We start from the raw sequence: 22547 nt of genomic DNA on the forward strand, positions 1-22547 counted from the left end.
CGGCATGGAAGTCTTCTTGCAGAAGCATTATGTTATCTCCCCCACCCTGTTTATTCTTGATTTCTCACAGTACCTAGACCGCATTCTGTTACTTCTCCAACTGGTCTCTTGGGTTATCTTGCCTTGTATTTCTGCAACTGCTACTCTGCCCAGAATTCCTTTTCTATTCTGAAAGAGTTAACAATCCTTATTTTTCCTGCTGTGCATTCTCTCTGACCTACTTCTGGGAGCACAAATGCCGGCCTAATCCATCTGAATGACATTGCTCACTTTCTGAATCCTGGGCTCACCTTCCTAATGCTCTTACTTGGGATTCTCAGTATAACCAGGTGACTGGCCACCTTGCTAACTTGAGCAGAGATAGGAGGAACACATTAGTAGTCTCTACTCAAGGACAGGCTCTGGTGAGTGACAAAACAGAACCACCTGATTAAACTAGCTTCTAGGTTGGAGAGTCATGTTACCTGCAGGTAGAGGCTCCATCTTTGGCCTTGAACTCTACATTTTTTTTAAATATCTTTTTTTTAAATATTTTATTTTATTTATTTCCTTTTGTTGCCCTTGTTTTATTGTTGTAGATATTATTGTTGTTGTCGTCATTGTTGGATAGGACAGAGAGAAATGGAGAGAGGAGGGGAAGACAGAGAGGAGGAGAGAAAGATAGACACCTGCAGACCTGCTTCACCACCTGTGAAGCGACTCCCCTGCAGGTGGGGAGCTGGGGTTCGAACCGGGATCGTTATGCTGGTCCTTGTGCATTGCGCCACCTGCTGTTAACCCGCTGCGCTACAGCCCGACTCCCGAACTCTACATTTAACCCTTTATTAGTAACACACACAAACCTACCTTCTCTCCCAGGGTAACAAAGCTATCAGACTGAAAAATTCATGGTGGTCAGTAGCTGGTTCCCTTCTCGTAGCTCATTCCTTTCTTACCTGGAGATCACAAATAAATGTACTCGTTGTCCCTTAGCCAGGGAGGTCAGTCTGATTTATAAGGTCCTCATTCTGTCACCAGCCCCATGGTGATCTCTACAGGGTTGGCATTCCCCTTTACTAATGTCCCTGCTGCCCTCTTTCCAGGACATACCTTCTCAGCTTTGGCTCTGAGCCTAACAGCAGAAGGTCATTTCTTTGCAACTTGAACTGGCTGAGTTAGCTGCTCCCCTCCCATCTTAGATTCTTCATTCTTCTGCTATTGAAATGCCCCTCAAGTTCCCAGACAAAAATCTGGTAGACATTGTAAACATCTCCTCCTTCTCAAAAGTGAAGTCAAGCTCTGCTTTCTTTGTAAGCATTGTCCAAACCCACCCCATGGTGCTACTTTAATTCAGGCCTTCATGTGTACTGTCTGAACTGTGGCAATGGACTCCTCTCCATTTGTCCACATTTTAGCCTCAACCCTCCGTCCCTCCTGTGCTACAGCTGTTGTGAACATCTCCATAGCAGCACATCTGTGGAGATGCCCTCTGACCTTGAGTTTAGAATTCTATACATTAACTTTTTTTTTTACACAAAAGTAATTATTTATTTTAACCAGAACACTGCTCATCTCTGGCTTTGGTAGTCTGGGGGTGGGGGTATCTGGGACATCAGTCTCAGGCATGGAAATCTTGCAGAATCATTATGCTGCTTCCTCAACCTTGAACAATGATGTTTAAAGAAATTTGACATCTCTGCTATAGACTTTAAGATCGTATTTGATAGATGAGCCAACACAAACTCAGACCAATCAGGTGACCAAATAGATTTAGATCTTGTTAGCCTAAACCAGTACCCTTATCCTCTAGACAGTTATACTTTCATTCTATTCTTTTTTTTTCTCACCAAGGTTATCACTGGGATTTGGTTGCCTGCACTATGACTCCATTCTTTTTAAAAATATTTATTTATTTATTTATTCCCTTTTGTTGCCCTTGTTGTTTTATTGTTGTAGTTATTATTATCATTATTGTTGGATAAGACAGAGAAATTGAGAGAAGAGGGGAAGGCAGGGGGGAAAGAAAGACACCTGCAGACCTGCTTCACTGCTTGTGAAGCAACTCCCCTGCAGGTGGGGAGCTAGAGGCTCCTGGGATCCTTACGCTGGTCTTTGTGCTTTGTGCCACCTGCACTTAACCCACTGCGCTACCACCCAACTCCCTATGACTCCATTCTTAGCATCTACCCCATTCTCTTTTTTTTTTGTTTTGATAAAAGATAAGACACAAAGATGAAGAGAGACAGGAGAGACACCTGTAACATTTCTCCACCTCTCATGAAGCTTCCTGCCTACAAGTGGGGACTGAGAGCTGGAAACTGGATCCTCACTCATAGTACTATGTGTGTAGTATCTATCAAGTGTGCCACCACTTAGCCCCTAGATATTCCTTCTTTAAAATGCCCTCCTTTTGGTGACCTGTACCTGCTCACTTGAGCAAGAAGGGTTCAAGGCCTGTGACATATGGGATATCTTATCCACAAGGAGCCATCAGTCTCTTTACTTGGCCTCGTGGCATCGGATGCAGTCAGATTCCACCACATTCTGACTCTTATCTTGACTCCAAAAGTTCTCTCTAAGAAGAGGGAGCTCCTATTTGTTTCAGATTACACTCCACTGCAGCAAAGCTTCCCAAGATGAGCATAAGATGAGCACCATGTTACCAAGACCAATCCTGACCATGGTTGTAAACTTCCTAAGCAGCTGGTTAATCACGAGCTCAGAAAAATTTCATCTGATGCTTTTTTGCTGATCAAATGAATGAGCTGGTGATGCTCATTTGTTTAGCACACCTTAGTAAATCAAAGCTTACAAATGACCTGCTTATACTCTCCTATATGTAAATGTCTGAGCTACTATTATGACAACAGAAAGATAATGCTCCCACTTACAGGGAGGAAGCTCCATAGAGTGGGAAAAATAACGCAAGTGTTTCTCATTCTCTTTCCCTATTTCTCTCAGTCTCTATTGGAATAGAAAATGAAACAGCCACTGGGAATGGTAAAGTCATGCAAGCACCAAGTGATAACACAAGTGGCAAAAATGAGAAGGAAGAGATAGTTTTACCAAGTTGTTTGTGTTGACTCTTCTCACACACATGTGTTGTTTTTATTTTTCAGCTTTGTCTTGGATAAAGGATGTGTGACCAGACCTTTCTAGTCAATGTATTTGGCTCCTGTGACAAATGTTTCAAACAAAGGGCTCTGAGGCCAGTTTTCAAGAAGTCACAGCAGCTCAGCTACTGTGCAGTATGTGCAGAAATTGTAAGTGCTACTTATAAAATGCTAAGTGGTTACCTGTCTTTTGAGCTTTAGTAGCAGACTCTGGCAGATGAAGTGAATCAGATGACACACACAAACAACACCTTTGGCACACCCTGGCTTGGTGAAGCAGTGTCCATGTAGTGTGGGGTGGGGACTCTGCTTGCCCACCGCCTGAATTTAGAATTTAGAATTTGTAAATTCTAAATGTCTTTCTTGGCATCAGTGTGCCACAAATTTCACCTCTCTCAGAAGAATGTTTGCTTTCCCATCTATAAAATAGGAATATGATGTCTCTGTCACAGGGTTTTATTTGGATAGAGCAAGTTTGTGTGATCAAGTGTTTAAACATTAGGCAGCACAGAAAGTGCAAGATGAATGTCAGCTATTAATTTGGGGGCTACTGCTTTTGCTTCTGTCTTCTATTTGTCTGGCAAACAGTCATAATAGAACTCCCGGGGCTAAGTGGTGGCACACTTGATTGGGCAAAGACCCAGGTTTGAGCCCCTTATCCCCAATTGCAGGGGGAAAGCACTCACATTACAATGCGCAAGGGCCTGGGTTCAAGCTCCTGGTCCCCACCTGCAGGAGAAAAGCTTCACAAGTGGTGAAGCAGGGCTGCAGGTATCTCTCTCTTCCTCTTTATCTCCCCCTTCCCTTCCCTCTAGGTTTCTGACTATCCCTATCCAATAAATAAAGGGGTATGGGTGTGTTTCTAGTTTATATTTTTAAATTTCACTTATACATTAGATCAACTGGGGATGTCAATAGTAGTCATTCATACGGGAAACTGTTAAGAGAGGAGACTGGAACCTGCTGTAACAGTCAGTCGGTGTCCTTGGGCAGCAAGGCTGCCAGAGCATCACTCTAGTACATTAATGTTGAGATTTGAACTCAAAGACCTTATGCTTAAGAGACCAGCGCCCTACCAACTGTACCACCTCCCAAGTCACAGCAAGTCTTCATTCTAAGGGTGAGGGAATGAAGGGTGGGTGCTCTGAACGCCAGGTGTGCAGCCACTTCCCTAGGCCCCAAGTCAGGAAGCAAACTCACAGACATGAGCAAACTAAAAACTGGCCTCCAAATACCTGAGAGCCCAGTGTCTGGGGGAAATCAGAACCAACCTTATTTTTGTATGTTTAAGTCAACAAAGGAGGAGTTTCCCGTTGCTTGTGAGGTATGGGAGCACAAAGGAACCCCAGCTAATGAGGATCGGTTGGTGTTAGCACCCCACAGACCTTGCCCTCTGCCCTGGTCAGCTCTCTGCAGGTGCTCAGAGCTGGGCCACTGCCCAGGGGCTGTGCTACTGAGCCCGCACCTGGCCCCCTGAACTGGGGTCCGAGCATGACCTTCTGTAGGTGTGGCTCTCTGCAAGTCACCAAGAATTTCCCAGCCTCAATCTCCCCACCCTGAGAAGGGGCATGCCACTAACAGCTGCCCAGTGTTCCCTGCAGAAGCTCAGCAGGAGGCGCGTGCACACGGGGCCCGGGTGAGTGGGAGGAGCAGGGCGGGTGCCCGCGGAGGGAGAGGGAGCGCGTTGTGCGGGTGCCCTTGTGGGAAGAGAGGGAGCGCGCAGGGCGGATGCCCGCGGGGAGGGGGAGCGCACAGGGCTGGTGCCCGCCGGGAGAGGGAGGCGGGGGAGCGCGCAGGACGGAGGAGGCGGGAGCTGCGCGGCGCGCCTGGCGTGCTGGTCCCCGAGCTCGCTCAGCGCTCGGCTTCCTCCCTGAAGATGGCCACGGACGGGCTGCACGAGAACGAGACGCTGGCGTCGCTGAGGAGCGAGGCCGAGAGCCTCAAGGGCAAGTTGGACGAGGAGCGCGCCAAGCTGCACGACGTGGAGCGTGAGTGCGGGGCGAGGGGCGCAGGGCCCCGGGCTCGGGGCCCGGCGTCGGGTCACCCCCACCCGGTGCAAGCGGCCTGGAGGCGGCAGACAGCTTTCGGTGGGCTGTCTGCAAGCTGCCCCAGGACTCGTGTGGGGGTAGCAGGCTGGATGCGCAAAGCCTAATGTCAACTTGCTTTTTTTTCTTTTTTAAAATTATGAGCGAGAAAACAGCCCCGTTCATCTCGGGCATGTGTCTATGCTTCTGCGTCGGGAGGTGGAGGAGTGCGGGAAGCGGGGGCCAGGATATTGGGGGGAGGGGAGTGGGCACAGGGAATGGAATCTGAGCCCTCTGAGCTCATCAGCAGGCAAGTCTCAGACTGAGCGCTCTCCCCCTTCGCTAGCTTGCTTTGCTTCAAATTCCTGGGCTTTCTCCATCACCGTCTTGGCTTTTCTTTTGCAGTGGTTTAAACTGATTTAACCATCATGCTTCTCTCCAGCCCCTGTCCTGTTGTTCCCCACCCCACCCCCTCACTTTTGCTTTTGCAGAGAGACACCCTGATCAGAACCAACCTCATTTTTACAAACCTGGTCCCCTCTCCTTGGGGGTGGAGAGCTAGCTAGTTGTTTACCAAATTCAACTCGAGTTCATTTAAGACAGAAGCTTTCGGGTCATCACTGCCCAATTGGTATGAAAGAACGATCAGTTTAAAACAATCAGTGTGTAATTGACCACTGGTGTGACTTAGAGGCAGCGCTGTGATTGTCAGGGACTTGCAGGGTAAAGGGTAGGGTTAAAAGACTCTGGGTGGCATCTGCCTTTGCTCTGCAAAATGAATGTTATGTGTCCCTTAGCAGGCTTGGCTCAGGGCCAGGATTGGGGAAGCAAACCTCTTTACTTGTTTTTCAGCTCTGATGGTAGCACCTCCTTGCACTGAGCTTGGTCTTTCCTTGGTGGCTGCAAGCCTACTTATACATCCTGCTTCTGTCATTGAGTATCACCTCTTTGATTTTTTTCTTAAACATTATTTATAAGATTTATTTATTTACTTGTGTGTGAGAGAGGGGCAGGGAGGGAGAGGGAGAGAGAACACAAACCAGAGCTGCATTCTGTCACAAGCAATGTTGGGGCTCAAACTCAGAACCTGCTAGTCCCATGCTTTATCCACTGTGCTACCCTACTACAGCCAAGAACCACCTCTTTTAAATTCTAGCTGGGAAGGAAATCGGAGTTTATATTAAATCCTTTAGCTACTTGAAAACTTAGTCTTTGAAAACTATTTGATGGAAATAGATTATAGGTTGGGGAGATAGCACAGCAGTAGCACACCAGACTTGTATGCCTGAGGCCCTAGAGGCCCCAAGTTGAATTCCTGACATCATCAGTAGTGCTCTCATCTCTTGCTAATGAAAAATAAATATTTTGTACAAGAATACAATTAGAGTGTAGTGTGCTTTGGTAGGAGCCTTTAATAAGCCCCCGTGGTCATTTAGAAATGTGTCTAGCTAAAATTAACTATAAGCCTCAAAATAGATAAGCAAATCCAGAGGTATAGCTCTATAACTAGAATAAGAATGGACAACTTTGGGTTAAGAAAACTAAAGTGCTGCCAGGGTCCCCACAGTCTCTCTTTTTTTTTCTTCACCGCACCTGCAGGTGGGGGAGCTGCGGGCTCGAACCCAGATCCTTACACCACCAATCCTTGCATTTTGTGCCACCTGCACTTAACCCGCTGTGCTACCGCCTGACTCCCTTCCCAGCAGCCTTTTGCCTACCTCCTTTCTCTCTGTTTTAACAAAGATAGGAAAAAGTAGAGAGGAGACACCTGCAGCACTGCTCCGCCACTCATGAAGCTTTCCCCCTGCAGGTGGGGACTGGTCACTTGAACATGGTAACACATGCACTCTACCAGGTGTGCCACCACCCAGCCCCTCTCAGTGAAGTTTTATACATGTAGCACCTGCATCTTGGAACCAACACCTAGGCCAAGAGATAGGAATTTCTGCCACCCCAGGTGATTCCATGTTCTACGCCAACCCTCAGGAAGTCAATCAAAAGATGCCCCAGTAGAATATAGCCTACTTTGGGAGTCGGGTGGTGGCGCAGCGGGTTAAGCGCACGTGGCGCAAATTGCAAGGACCTGCGTAAGGATCCCAGTTCGAGCCCTGGCTCCCCACCTGCAGGGGAATCTCTCACAAGCGGTGAAGCAGGTCTGCAGGTGTCTGTCTTTCTCTCCCCCTCTCTGTCTTCCCCTCCTCTCTCCATTTCTCCCTGTCTTATCCAACAACAACGACATTAATAACCACAACAATGTTAAACAACAAGGGCAACAAAAGGGAAAAATAAAAAAAATTAAAAAAAAGAATATAGCCTACTTCAATTCCATCAGCAATTACCTGATTTTTCTCATTTCTAATTTCATAAAAACAATAAATGTCAATGAAAAACAGTAAACAGGAGCTTCCTCTTAGAGCTGCTGGAACACACTCTCCTGTTAGGAGGGACTCAGAGACTCCTCTCCTACAACTCTTACTTAGCTCACTGCTACCCCTTTACTCTCCCATATGTTTGCCCACTATCTCCCCCTTCTTACCTGCATGTCAGAGTTGGTGAAGCTGTAGGCAGGCAGGTAGAGTTGGTGTTCATGGCAGCAGACTTCTTTATCACAGCATAATGGTTATGCAAAGAGCTTTCCATGTCTTGAGGCTTCAAGGCCCCAGGTTCAATACCCAACAACACTGTAAGCCAGAGCTGAGCATTGCTCTGGTGAACAGCAAAAACAACAAAACAAAACAAACAAAAAAGATAAATGAAATGTAAACAAAGTTACATGTATATACTTTCCTAATCACATACAGTTTTAGTTTTTTTCCCTTTAAAAGTACATTTTTTAAACCTCCCATTTTTTGCTTTGGAGAGTTTCAAATGTACAATAAACCTACAAGAGAAAAAAAAAGTTTTAGAGAGCTGGAAAAATAGCTTACTTAGATAGTGCCCAGTGCTTTGCCTTGTATGAGACCCAGGTTTAAGCCTGATCCCCACCACAGCAAAGGAAGCTTCAGTTCTGTGTTCTCTTTCACTCTCTCTCTGTAACTCTACCTCTCTGTCTCTATCTAAAAGCAAACAAGCAAATAACTTTGCTTTCTTACCCTATAATAATTAATTTAAAATAAAATAGATGGTTATCCAAAGAGACTCTCATGTCTGAGGCTCCAAAGTCTCAGGTTCAATCCCTGCACTGTCATAAACCAGAATGGAGCAGTGCTATGAGGGGGAGGAAATGCTGTTTACTGGGTAGGAAGATAGCAGAATGGTTAAAATAAAATAGAGAGTCTTGCCTGCCAGGAAGTCCTTCAGTTTCCCAAGTCAACAGGGGATTGCTGTCCTCTCAGTTCTGGAACACCAAATCATCCTGCTAATATTTTAAATAGATTTTTTAAATATTTATTTATTTACTTTCCCCCTTTTTGTTGCCCTTGTTATTTTTTGTTGTTGTTGTAGTTATTATTGTTGTTGTTATTGATGTCGTCGTTGTTGGATAGGACAGAGAGAAATGGAGAGAGGAGGGGAAGACAGAGGGGGAGAGAAAGATACCTGCCGACCTGCTTTACCACCTGTGAAGCGACTCCCCTGCAGGTGGGGAGCCAGGGGCTCGAACCGGGATCCTTCTGCTGGTCCTTGGGCTTTGCGTCACCTGCGCTTAACCCACTGCACTACTGCCTGACTCCCCATCATTCTGCTAATTATCTTCATGGTGAGGACTCCCTTGATGGATGATGAGACATTTTAGAATTACGAGATGACTATTTACATTGGTTCCTTGTTACTCTCAATATTTTCTGTACATGTAATTTCTTAAAGCAAGATAGACCTATTCTTTGACAGCTCAGGAGGTGAGAAGTTTGAAACACTGGCAGCACTGCATTCCTAGAAATTCTAAGGGAGAATCCTCTGTTCCTTACCTTTTGTAGAATCTGAAGACTGCCTGCTTGTGGCCACATCACTCCAGTCTTAAAGTTGGTCAGCACATCTTTGACACTGGGCTCCCTTGTATAAGGCCCTTATGATTACGTTAGAGCCATTTGGATAATCTTTTGTCATGTGAAGTGACATACACAGATTTCAAGGGATAAGACCTAGACATCTATGGAGGGCCTATTACATAACTCTTAGAACTGGAGGGACTCACTTGCTTCAGATTCAGTCAATAAAGAAAATTTTCTTGTCCTTCCAAGAATCCCATCCTATTGCCTCATGGATGAGGAAGAAGCTAAGATCCAGAGGATGGTGAAGGACTTTCCTAAAATTCAGCAATTCAAAGGGAGAATGAGATGTGGAAGCCAGGTTCAGCCCTTGTGCCTCACCATCTCTTAGAAGATTGAAATTTACATTAAAAGGGACAAAACAGTACATTTTTCTATGCGTATGAAGGATGATATTAAGTTTGAAAAAAAGCAATGTGTTAAATAGTACCTATAACATGATCGTATTGGCTTAAATGAGAGTTGCCTATATGTGTACTAAAATTGTCCCAGGGTACCGGCAACACTTGTCATCAGTCCACAAGAAGTTGAAGGGAAGCAGAAGTGCCTTTGACTTTGTAGTTCTTTGCGCATTTTTGGCGTTTGTAGTAGAATGAAAAAATACACGCCATACAGGAATGGAAATGAAGGTCAAGAGGAAAAGCAAAAGGGATCTACTTTTGTGTTTTAGTTGCCAGAGTTCTCACTGGGGCTGAGTGCCTACACAGTGCCACTGTTCCTGGCAGCCATGTTTCTTCTTTTCGTTCTTCCTTTCTTCTTTTTTTGTTTTGTTTTATTTTATTTTTTACAATGATAGAGAGAGAGAGAGAAAAAATGGCTAGTGTGGCTCCCCCACACACACACACACACACGTGGGTACTGGAGGCTTGAACTTGGTGCAGGTAATATGTGTGTTATGCTGGGTGGCCACCAATAAGCAGCATTTTTTCCCCGTTAACTTGAAATTAGATGGAGGGATGGTCTGGAATACAGGCTGACAAAAGATGGAGGAGGGAAGATGCTGCATTCATCTCACTGACATTTCTAGCAGCTTCATGTACTGTGTGGGAGCTCCGTTCCAACTTCCCTGCTCCTTTGGAGACGAATTCTGACATGGTCTCAGAACAGAGCCCAAAGAAGACTTCCATCACTTAGGGGAAGATTCAGAAGGAATTTGGGCATATCAAAGATTTTACAGATGGCTTCCCTTTTTTCATATAACTTTGTGAAAGGCCTCAAGTGTTCTATATTTTAATTTCCTGACCTTTCAGACATCTAGTAGCTTCTAATTTATCTTGCCAATTAGACCTCAGAACACTCCATGGGGTGTATCACTGCCACTTTTGTTCCATGAAAAGACATATATAGATATATTCCAGATCCTGAGTTAGGGTCCTCAACATCACATGAGCCAAAGTGATGCTCCTATTCTCTCATGAATAAATAAATAGGCCTTAAAAAAAAAAGACCACTAAGAAACTCCCGTTTTTGTCTCCCCTCTCCCTATCCCCATCCCCTGTGCATTGGTCAGAGCTAGGTTTCTCTGATGTCCCTCTCTGATGCCAGAGTCGGTCCTGTTCCCTTGAGCTCTCCGACACCCACTAGCCACCTCCATTATCACACCAGAGTTGTTACCTGTGTGTTGATCTTCTGCCTCTTGCAGACTGTGAGCTGCATTACAAGGTCTGTTGTGGAACTGAGGACCAAGCATTGGACTCTAAGCCTGAGGTCCCAAGTTTGATCCCTACATCATATATGCCAAAGATGTGTAACTGCCCCCTCTCCCCAACAATAACCACTATAGTCCTCAGGAAATCTTAGAGACAGATTGACAATTTATTCCTCACCACCCCCACCCCCAAACACATCTCCTTCTTTTTGAAAGTGCCTGTGTTTCAGCTCTCTAGATTCCACATAGGGGTCAAACCATCTGAAAGTTGTCCTTCACCTCCTTAATTCACTAAGCATGATCACCTCCAGTTACATCCATTTTGTCCTGAATGACACAACTTCACGTTTTCTAACTGTACAGTAATAGTAAGTATATATCACATAACTTCTTTATCTAGTCATCTTTTGATGGGCATTTAAGTTGTTTCTAATCTTTGGCTATTGTGAACAGTGTAGCAGTGAACATAAGGGTGCTTATGAATTAATGTTTTCATGTCCTTTGGCTATATGCCTTAGTAATATTGCTGGATCATAAGGCATTATCATTTTATTTGTTTGAGGGCTCTTCACACTATTTTCCAGAGGGGCTGTACCTGTTTGCCTTCTCACCTACAGTGTAAGAGTGCTTGGTATTTAAAGTGTGTGTATATATATATATATATATATATATATATATATATATATATATGTATATATATGGCTTGGTGGTGGCACACCAGGTAAAATGCACATAGTACAAAGCATAAGGACCCCACACAAGGATCCCAGTTCAAGCCTCCTGCTCCTTCACCTGCATGGGGGGGGTCACTTCACAGGTGGTGAAGCAGATCTACAGGTGTCTCTCTTTCTCTCTCCCTCTCTATCTCCCCCTCCTTTCTCAATTTCTCTCTGTCCTACCTAATAAAATGGAAAAAAATGGCCACTAGGAGCAGTGGATTTGTCATGCTGGCACACCAAGATCCAGTGATAACCCTGGAAGCAAAAAAAAAAAAAAAAAATCTTAGCTCAACAGATGTTTGATTTAGCAGCTAGAAGTAGTACCAAGTGGGCTGGGAGTGGTGCTATCTGTGGGAAGAAGAAATGCTGGGAAAAAATTCATAATTGGGATGTGCTCAAATCTGCATCATGTAAGTAAGGAGGCCCTGTATTCTGGTTGGGTGTGTCATACTTTTTTTTTTTTTTGGTAAGAAGGGCATTGCAAAGCTGTGTTGGTTGTAATTTTGAATTGAGGGATGCAACAATATTGATTTCAGTCAGTTGCTGAAACCTTGTAGACTGGTCTGGTATAAAAGAGTTAAGAATTTAGAAAATTGGAAGTCAGGCTGTAGCGTGGCGGGTTAAGTGCAGGTGGCGCAAAGCACAAGGTCCGGTGTAAGGATCCCGGTTCAAGCCCCTAGCTCCCCACCTGCAGGGGAGTCGCTTCAAAAACAGTGAGGCAGGTCTGCAGGTGTCTATCTTTCTCTCCCCCTCTCTGTCGTCCCCTCCTCTCTCCATTTCACTCTGTCCTATCCAACAACAACGACATCAATGATGACTACAATAATAAAACAGCAAGGGCAACAAAAGGGAATAAAAAATTTTTTAAAAAGAATTTAGAAAATTAATTCTATTTTCAAACTCAGTGAAATATGTAGTATAGTGTGACTGGGGATAGTGGTGGTGGAGGTTGGGGAGAGAATAGGTCAGCAGACAACACTAAAGTTATGAGAGAGGTAAGTTTATTAGGGCTATTCAAGTGGAACACTGAAACGGGCAAGTCATGGAGAGAGACGACAGCACACAGGGTATTGGGATTGGGGAATTATTTAGGAATAAGACACCAAGGGAAGTGACGCAGAAGTCAGGGAATTTACGTGAGCAGAAAGAGAGTTGCCATGATGATCTGGTTTCCATGGTTATTTTTAAAGCCTTTGATAGTTTTATGATTGTCCAATTCACATTTATGTGGCACTTTCTGATTTACACAAGTGAAGGTGGGCATGGCTCTAGTGCATCACAGACTACTCAGAGAGGTTCTTGGTAAATGTAGTTCTTAGATTGAAGTCTCAGATATAAATAATCAGGCAGGCAACAGCCAGAGAATTAATTGTATACCTCATCAATATATTCTTAAAAGACTGTCAGACTGCTTGTGAGGAGCAAAGGACTTTTTTTTTTAAATATTTATTTTATTTATTCCCTTTTGTTGCCCTTGTTGTCTTATTGTTGTAGTTATTATTGTTGTTTTCGTTGTTGGATAGGACAGAGAGAAATGGAGAGAGGAGGGGAAGACAGAGAGGAGGAGAGAAAGATAGACACCTGCAGACCTGCTTCACCGCCTGTGAAGCGACTCCCCTGCAGGTGGGGAGCCGGGGTTCGAACCGGGATCCTTATGCCGGTCCTTGTGCTTTGCGCCACCTGCGCTTAAACCGCTGCGCTACAGCCCGACTCCCAGGACTTTTTTTTTAAAGCAGGAGCAGTGGTGTAATAATGGAAGTTATGTCAAACTTTATAGTTTTGCAAATTTTGTAACTTAGGTTTTCCCATGGACTTTGAAACATCTCACTATTATGTTCTTTAGCCACAAAGAAATGAAGCACCAGAACTTCTCAGAGATGGGCCTACCAGGAAAAGTGGTCAGGAAATGTGTGGGAAGATGGGAGTAGGGGAAAGGGAGCTGTCATAGGACGGCTACCGAGTGCCCAGGTAGATAATAGCTCTGGATTATATGTTTTTGAAGAAAGTTAGAATTCATGCAAACAGGAATAAACGAGCAAATGCATTGAGGAGAAGGGAAAACTTTCTTTCAAATCAGAACATCAACTGCAAATGCAGAAGGAATGATGAGATTAGAAACCACTTGCCAACTGTTGTAGGGGAACAGATCTAAAGGTTCCCTTTAAGCTACACTAATAGAGTTCTAGACTATCACCTTGAGAGAATCACAAGAAACTTAGTCATGTTTCAGGGACACAAGCTTCTATTGAAACAAAGCAGGGATTAAATTTAAATTAAAAAAAGGAAAATATACATTTTGGAGGTGTGTAGAGGAGGGGCAAGTTTCCCAATCTTCCAGCTTTTATAGTGGGTTCAGGAGCCGCTGAAGCTGGACCTTGAGAGGATTAACTTTGGCCCCTGAACACAGAGGATGACAGAGTCTCTGACTTCAGCTGCAGTACAGTGTGTTGCTAAGGCTTGTTAGTAAAACCCGGCTAGTCAGGCTGTGCCCGGGGTCCTCCTATGTCTGTGTGTGACTTAGAATTTGGCCCTGGAAAAGGAACTGATGGTGACTTTGTCTTTGCAGTGCACCAGGTGGCAGAGCGGGTGGAAGCACTGGGGCAGTTCGTCATGAAGACCAGGAGGACCCTCAAAGGTCATGGGAACAAAGTTCTCTGCATGGACTGGTGCAAAGATAAGAGGAGGATCGTCAGCTCATCGCAGGTGAGTCATGTATATTCTGTGTTCACAGGGGCAGGTCTGAGTTAAAAGCTAAGAGTGGAAGGACCTTGCCTTTGCAAAACTGTTCATGATTGTTTATTTCCTGAAGGATGTGAGTTAACATCATTAAGAATTCTTTTGAGGTTGCCTGGGATGTGACATGGTATGTGGAGCACTGGACTCTTAAGCATGAGAACTTGAGTTTCAGCCCCCTGCATTGTATGTACCAGAGTGATACACTAGTTCTTTCTCTTGGCCTCTTCTCTCTCATGCATTAGTAAATGAATATATATATATATATATATATATATTTCTTTTAAATTTTTAAAAAAATATTTATTTTCCCTTTTGTTGCCCTTGTTGTTTTATTGTCATAGTTATTATTGTTGTTGTAGTTGGATAGGACAGAGAGAAATGAAGAAAGGAGGGGAAGACAGATAGGGGGAGAGAAAGATAGACGCCTGCAGACCTGCTTCACCGCCTGTGAAGGGACTCCCCTGCAGGTGGGGAGCTGGGGACTCAAACCAAGATCCTTACGCAGGTCCTTGCACTTTGCGCCACATGCACTTAACTCGCTGCACTACCGCCTGACTCCCATGAGTATATTTTTAAAAAGAATCTTCTTACGGGCCCAGGAGATAGCTCACCCAGTAGATTGTATACTTTGCGTTTATGAGAACCTGGGTTTGAGCCAGAGACCACATGGGAGCATCTGCACAAGGGAATCTTCCCAAGCAGTGCTATGGTGCCTTTATTCCTAAACTGAAGAATAATAATAAAAATAACTTGCAGGGTATACAGGATACAGTACAAGTAGGGACCCCCGGTGTTAACTCTTGTGGCAAAGCACCAAACAATTTAAGTGGCATCCAACTTCTGGAAGCTGAGTATGGAGTCACAACTGTCTCACTTCACTTTCCCTGATCAGTTAGAAAAAACAAGGAAAATCATCTGAAAAACATATGCATACACACACACACACACGCATGCACAGATATGTGCGCACATGCTCACAGACACAGCACTGGGGTTTCTTCAAAAGCTCCCTAAGCCACAGGTGGATGGAAATCAGGGGTATGGGAGAGAATCTCAGACAGATCTGGTAAGGGAAAACTCCTTTAGTTTGTATATATTTAGTACTATTTTGTTTGTTCTTTCACATTTAAATGATGATCTTGCAGGGTAAGGTATGCATGGCTGGCAGTTATCTTTTAAAACCTTGAGTATACTATACCACTCTCTCCTGGCCTTCGTGGTTCCTGCAGTAAAGTCTGATATAAGTCTGACTATATTACCTTTGTAAATCACTTTATACTTTTTTCTTTGTCCTTGACTTTTGGTAATTTCAAAATAAGATGTCTTAGTGTAGGTCTATTTGAGTTCAGGAATTAGGGAGTCCTCTTTGTTTCCTAAGCTTCTATATCCTGACAGTATCCCAAGTTTGAAAATGTTTCTGTTATTTCTTTAACTGTGGTTCTGTTCCCTTTTATCCCTGCCTTTCTTTTTGAGCTATCTCTATAATTCTGGTATTTGCATTTCTAATGGAGTCTTCAATCTCTTAAGGACTTGCCTCATTTGTCCTTCTATTTTTGCCTTCTATTTTTCTCTTTTCTTTTTTTTTTAATTTCTTTATTAGGGGATTAATGGTTTACAGTTGACAGTAAGTACAATAGTTTGTACATGCCTAACACTTCCCAGCTTTCCACATAACAATTCAGCCCCCACTAGGTCCTCTGTCATCATGTTCCAGGACCTGAATCCTCCCCCCACCCACCTCAGAGTCTTTTAATTTGGTGCAGTACACCAACTCCAGTCCAAGTTCTGCTTGGTGTTTTCTGATCTTGTTTTTCAACTTCTGCCTGAGAGTGAGATCATCCCATATTCATTCTTTTGTTTCTGATCTATCTCACTTAACATGATTTCTTCGAGTTGCATCCAAGATGTAGTAAAGAAGGTATATTCACCATTTTGCTTCCTGTTTCTGATGTTCTTTAATGCATTCAAAGTCCTTCACACCCTGTAGCTCTGTTTTCAAGTTTTCTACTTCCTATCCAATGAGACTTTGAGATCATGGATATCTTTATTAATCCATATCTTCATTTATATTGAGAGCTTTGTGTTCCTTCAAATTTCCTGACAGTATATTTCCTAGATAAATTCTCTCTCTTGTAGCTTTTCTGGGTTTGCATCATTATATGTTTGCTTATCTTGATTTTGGAATTTGCTTATCTTGAGTGTTGGAATTTTCCTAGTTTTACCCATCTGTTTTGGTTTCTGTTGTTGGTCAGCAGAAGGCATTAGGTTTTGCTTTATGTGTGGATTGTGGGGGGAGGGGAGAAGTTTTGAATTAATGTCATATTATGGCATCTGATGTCTCTTAAATAGAGCCCTTGTCTGGGAGTGAGGGGGAGGAGGATTACAAATCTCCTTCCTGTCTTCCTACACTGTTTTCTGAAAGTGAGAACTCTGCAGTGAAGTTAACTTCCCTCCTCTGACTGTAGGCGAGTCTAACCCTGGTCACCAGGGTCTCTGTGGCAGCTTAGACACCTTCAAGTTTGGTTGGCTTCCATACTGGCCCAAGGGCACAATGTTCGGTTCCCTGGTTCCCCTGAATAGTTCTCTGGGGTTTGCTCAGTGCACTGTGGCTTCTCCAGCTCTAGAAAGCTGTCCAGAGCTTGTTTGATTAAGTCACTCAGTACTTGAGTGGTTTCATGAGGCCCTTTAAATCCTCCACAAGGATTTGAAGGAATTACGAATATGGTGCCCACTAACAATGCATAAGTCCTTCTCTTGAGTCGTTCTCTCTCTCCCCTCCTGTTTCACTGTCCATGCACAATCACCAACCTTCAGATAGTGATAATTCTTTATTTACACAAAATCCCAGCTGTGATCTGGTGAAATTTGAGTAATATTTTTGTAATCTTTTTTTAATGAGGGTAAGAGACATACAGATAAGGAAAGAGACAGAGAGGATAGTCACCTGCAGCACTGCTCCACCACTCAGGAACAGTCTCCCCTGCAGATGGGGAATGGGCACTTGAACTTAGGTCTTCACACATATTAACATGTGCACTCTAGCCGGTATTCCACCACCCAGGCGCTATGGTTGATAACTTTAACCAGCAACTTGAGCTTGATGTCAAAGAAGTGTCTGTGTACTTCTTCCCACTGTTGGCTCTCTAGAAGCCTTTAGCCAGACTGGGAGGTTCAGTCTCACCCCCTCCACACACACATACACCCCACCTTACCCGATTGGAGTCAGAGGCAGACTGAACCAGTCCTCGTGATCTAGGCAGTCTGCCCTTATGCTCGTACTTCTCAGCTAAACACAGCTTCTAGAAGCAGCCTGTGGACATCTCCTTACATATCTGTTTACTTTTTTCCCTCTAGGATGGAAAGGTGATTGTGTGGGACTCCTTCTCTACTAACAAGGTAAGCATTATGCTGGCACATGGAGGTGCTGTGGCACCCTAGCCTGCTTGAAGGTGCTGTGCCCACCCCTTTAGCTGTTTTACTACTGGTCACCTGCTTCTCCAGGAGCCAGTCTGCTGATAGAACCTCTGTCCATAGGGGTTTCCAGTCTGTGTCTAGACTGCTTGTCTGTCACTCTAGTGCTCATTCCTCCCTTGAGCTAGAATCCCTTGTCCAGAGGAGAACACGCAGGGTTAAATAGAGAGCACCAAGCATGAATTTGGGTTTTCCTGCAATTTTTTTTCTATTTTTCTTCTGAGTGGTGATAAGACTTACCCTGATTCTCAGTTATCTCTTGTCCATATCTTTGACTGGATTTTGCAACTCTGAACACCTGCAGCGCTGCTCCACTGCTCGTGAAGCTTCTCCCTTATAGCTGGGGACCAGATGCTTGAGCCTAGATCCTCATGCATGGTAGCATGTTTTCTCCATTGGGTGTACCACCACCAGGCTCCTGGAAGCTAGCTTCTACTGCTTTCACTTTATAGCTCTCTACATTCCTGAGTGTAACTCAGGATCCTCACCCTTTCCATATATGTGTGGTTTTAGGACCCACAATAGACAGAGGCTTTGGTGCCCTTACAAATAAACAAACTTCATTTCAAAAGTTGTTTGAAGGTCCAGAGACAGCTCACCTAACCAAGCTTGAGAACCTGGGCTTGAGTTTGGCACCTCAACACAGCACCAATGCACCAAGGGAAGCTTCACAGATGGCAGACCAGTGCTGTTATCTCTCTCCCTTTCTTTCTCTCTGACTCTGTCAAGTTTTTAAAAAGGAATGAAAAAATGTCAGCCACAGAATGCTGGAACTATGCGTGCCCAAGGCCCTGGCATTGGAAAACATAAACAAGTAATGAAAATAAAAGTTGTTCATTAAGGAATATGCTTTTAAACAAGTGAATCAAAGTAAATAAGGTAAACAATACTTTTGAAATAAAATTCTTGATGGACCTCTCAGAGAAAAACAAGTTCTAGTCTTTATTCATATTCTGGCCACAAAATGAATATTATAGAAGAAAAGTGGACCCTTACATTTTTTTGTCTGATAAGATTTTGAAGCTTTTAGAATATATGACATGAAATTTGGCCAGTTGTGGGGGACTGGGTCTAACCATCAGCCTCAAAGCAGACTTTACCTCCCTGCCCCCCCCATACACATTACTGCCCTTTGAAAATCTGTGTAACTCATCAGGAATTCCAGTAGTTTCTTTTGTCACAGTGAGATATGGAGGTATTCATTCTGTGACTGATTCATGCTGTATTTCAGGAGCATGCAGTCACTATGCCCTGCACGTGGGTGATGGCGTGTGCATATGCCCCCTCAGGATGTGCCATTGCCTGTGGGTAAGTAGGGACAAGTGGCAGCTTTTCAGTGTCGCCGGCAGCTGCAAAATGCTGTTCTTTGGGCAACAAGAAGCAAACAAACAAGGACTTTTTCAGTGCTTTGTTATTTACCAGTTAACTGATATGTCCTATCCCCTCCTATGTATCAATGAAGAAAACGCAAAGACTGCTTTTCTAAGTATTTCAGACTAATGTTAGTGACAGTTTCAAACTTGACTCCTCCATTCTCAAATACTAATGGGGTTGGGGTTGGGCAGCATTTTGTAAGTTGGTGCATCCACTTTGGAAAGCATGCCAGTGAGTATCAGAAGTCTTAAAAATACATATCACCTTTGGTTACATGACCCCAAGCTTGAGAACTTGTTTGAAAGAAAAGATCCAAACTTTAGAAAATCTATATAGACAAAAATATTCACTGTAGCATTATTTAAAATAGAGCAAAAAGAAAAAGGTGGAAGATAATATGTCCATCTACAGGAAAATCTAGGTGGATTGTGGTACATTGCAGTACAAAGAATCAATTGTACTGATCTATAGTGATAAGGGAAAGTTTAAGTTTAATTATAGTCAGAGACATGAAGGTGGCAAGAAGGCCACCTTTTTCTCAATTCTGAATGAAGTGAGCTTTGGATATTTGCTTATTCAAGAAAGGAAGGGAATGCATGTAAGGACCACTAGAGTCATTTCAGAAGGAAACAGAGCTACTTGAAGGGGCTTTTTATGTTCAAGTTGGAGACAGTTTGAAAATCACATGGACCTGTAATGGATCATGGCACAGTTGAAAACTAAAAAGAGCCCATGGATGCACAGTGATACTGGAGAGAGGGTAATTTCTCAGAGAAAATTACTAGCTAGTAAATGGAGAAGGAATTATTAATTTGGAAGATCTCTGTTATTGTTTTTTAAAAATATTCCCTTTTGTTGCCCTTGTTTTATATTGTTGTTGTTCTTTATGTCGTAGTTGTTGGATAGGACAGAGAGAAATGGAGAGAGGAGGGAAAGACAGAGAGGGGGAGAGAAAGATAGACACCTTCAGACCTGCTTCACCACCTGTGAAGTGACTCCCCTACAGGTGGGGAGCCAAGGGCTCGAACTGGGATCATAATGCCGGTCTTAGCACTTTGCGTTATGTGCGCTTAACCCTCTGTACTACCGTCTGACTCCCCGATTTCTGTATTGTTACTAAAGCTATATTTGATAAAATGAGGGTAATCTATTAGAGGCATGCAGTGGCAGGTTGGGGAGCAGAATAGTCTCATGGTTTCCAAGAATTTCACCCCAGCTTCTGAGTACTTATAAGCACATTATTTTCACCATGAAGGTGGCTAGGGTTCCCACATTGACCAAATAATCAAAATTGACACAGCAGATCTTGGGACAACAGGTGTCACAAGCTTCATAAAGTAACGCAGTTAGGAAGAATGCACAGCATCTTACCTTTATGTGCAGAAAGGTCACACTTGCTTAACCATGAAGGAATGGTATGACATATTTAATGTGTGCAGTGTTTTCTAAGACAACTGACCTCATCTCTAATTTTGAACAGTAAGATGTTGGTGTTGGCTCCAGTCTAGATTAGGAAGGTCATAAGATATAAAAATGGGGTGGGGGGCAGTAGCTCACATGGCGCAAAGCGCCAAAGACCAGTGTAAGGATCCCAATTTGAGCCTCCAGCTCCCTACCTGCAGGGACATCGCTTCACAAGCGGTGAAGCAGGTCTGCAGGTGTCTGTCTTTCTCTCCCTCTCTCTGTCTTCCCATCCTCTCTCGATTTCTCTCTGTCCTATCCAACAACAATGACAGCAATAACAACAATAAACAAGGGCAACAAAAGGGAAGAAATAGCCTCTAGGAGCAGTGGATTTGCAGCGTAGGCACCGAGTCCCAACAATAACCCTGAAGGCAAAAAAAAAAAATGTGGAGGAAGCTGGGCAATGGCACAGCTGCTAGAATACATACGTGACCATGCACAAGGGCCCAGGCTCAAGCTCCCAGTCCTTATATGCAGAGGGGAAGCTTCACATGAGCAGTGCTGCGGGTGTCTTTCTCTCCTATTCTCTCTCTCATTTTTTAAAAGCATTTATTGTTAAGATAATTTTTATTAGATAGAGGTAGAGAGAAGTTGAGAGAGAAGAGGGAGCTAGAGAGGGACAGAAAGAGACACCCACAGCTCTGCTATATCACTTGTGAAGCTTTCCCCCTGCAGGTGACAACTGGGGCTTGAACCCAGGCCCTTTCACATAATAACATGTGTACTTAACCAGGTGTACCATGGCCTTGCCCCTTCTCTCTTTTTCTTCCCCATCTCTCCCCCTATTTCTCTGTCTCTATAAGAAAAAGTGGTGGAATGACCACTGTAGCAATGAAGTCTTCTTACAGGCACTGATCCCCAGCAGTAACTCTCTAGGGGTATAGTAAATAAACAGATATAAAGTTATAAAGGTGAATGCAATGTCTGGACTTTGTGCTGTGGATCCTTGAGATTCATAGGAGAAACTGAGTATGTTTGACAGCTTACATCATGTTACAGAATTTTTGTTAGTTTTGTAGATGTGAGGACTTAATGGATCTTCAGGAGAATGCTTTTATGTTTAAGAGATGTAGATTTGCAGATGTGTGCATGTAAAGGCAATATGCCATGTCTCTGCAATTTGAATCTAGCTGCTTCAGAACTAGTACCTCCAAACAGAGCAAAGTGTAAAGTCAGTGAGTCTTCTTTCCCCTCCCCTCCCCTCTCCTCTTCTCCTCTTCTCTTCTGAGAGAAATACAGGGAGATACAGCTAGAGAGAGCAGAGCACTGCTCAGCTGTGGCTTATGGTGGTGCTGGGGATTGAATCTGAGACCTCAGAGCCTCAGGTATGGAAGTCTTTTGCATAACCATTATGCTATCTCACCAGCCTCATCAAACTATTTTTCTTGGGGTTACACTGGACATTTGAAAATCTCCAAAGCAAAAATGGGAGGAGTTCACAAAATATACTACCAAAGCAAAAATAATAATAATAATAATAATTAGCTGTGCATGACTTGGAAAGTATACACATTTATTATGACCCTTCACTTAAATCTGAAACCTCTCTTTCTATGCTAGAGGTTTGGATAATAAGTGTTCTGTGTATCCACTGACATTTGACAAAAATGAAAACATGGCTGCAAAAAAGAAGTCTGTTGCCATGCACACCAACTACCTGTCTGCCTGCAGCTTCACCAACTCTGACATGCAGGTAGGTAAGAAGGGGTCAGTGGTGAGGGGGCTGATCTAGCAGAGAGTAAAGGTGTGGTAGCAAGCTAAGAGGGATCTGTGAGTCCCTCTTAACAGGAGAGTGTGCTCCCACAGTTGACTCTAAGAGGAAGCTCCTGTTTGTTCCTTATCAGCTCAGAAGTGAGAAAAGCCAGGTAATTGTTGATAGAGTGGAAATAAACTATCTACCACTGGAGCACCCTTTGTCTGATTGACTTACTGGGAGTGAGAGTAGAGCAGGGATTCTTCTGCTGAGGTGATGGAACTTCCTAACTCCTGACGTAAGTGTTGGCTCCAAAGTGCTATGTGTTTAAAACATCACT

At 43.8% G+C, this 22547-nt stretch overlaps 1 protein-coding gene across 3 annotated transcripts in view; it reads left to right on the forward strand.

Moving 5' to 3' along the window:
• The first annotated feature begins 4856 nt into the window (after positions 1-4856).
• Positions 4857-22547, forward strand: part of GNB5 (G protein subunit beta 5) — a 35912-nt gene continuing 18221 nt past the window's right edge. The window contains exons 1-5 of one of the 3 annotated variants that reach the window (XM_060187583.1): positions 4857-5080; positions 14036-14172; positions 17560-17601; positions 18908-18984; positions 22075-22207. In XM_060187583.1, the coding sequence (XP_060043566.1) occupies positions 4969-5080; positions 14036-14172; positions 17560-17601; positions 18908-18984; positions 22075-22207 (501 nt within the window). In that variant the 5' untranslated portion in view covers positions 4857-4968. The remainder of the gene's footprint in view (positions 5081-14035; positions 14173-17559; positions 17602-18907; positions 18985-22074; positions 22208-22547) is intronic. The other 2 variants (XM_060187585.1, XM_016190684.2) reach the window with 2 other exon arrangements.

The sequence above is a fragment of the Erinaceus europaeus genome, chromosome 3 (genome assembly GCF_950295315.1).
Source record: "Erinaceus europaeus chromosome 3, mEriEur2.1, whole genome shotgun sequence".
In the NCBI taxonomy this organism is placed as follows: domain Eukaryota; kingdom Metazoa; phylum Chordata; class Mammalia; order Eulipotyphla; family Erinaceidae; genus Erinaceus; species Erinaceus europaeus.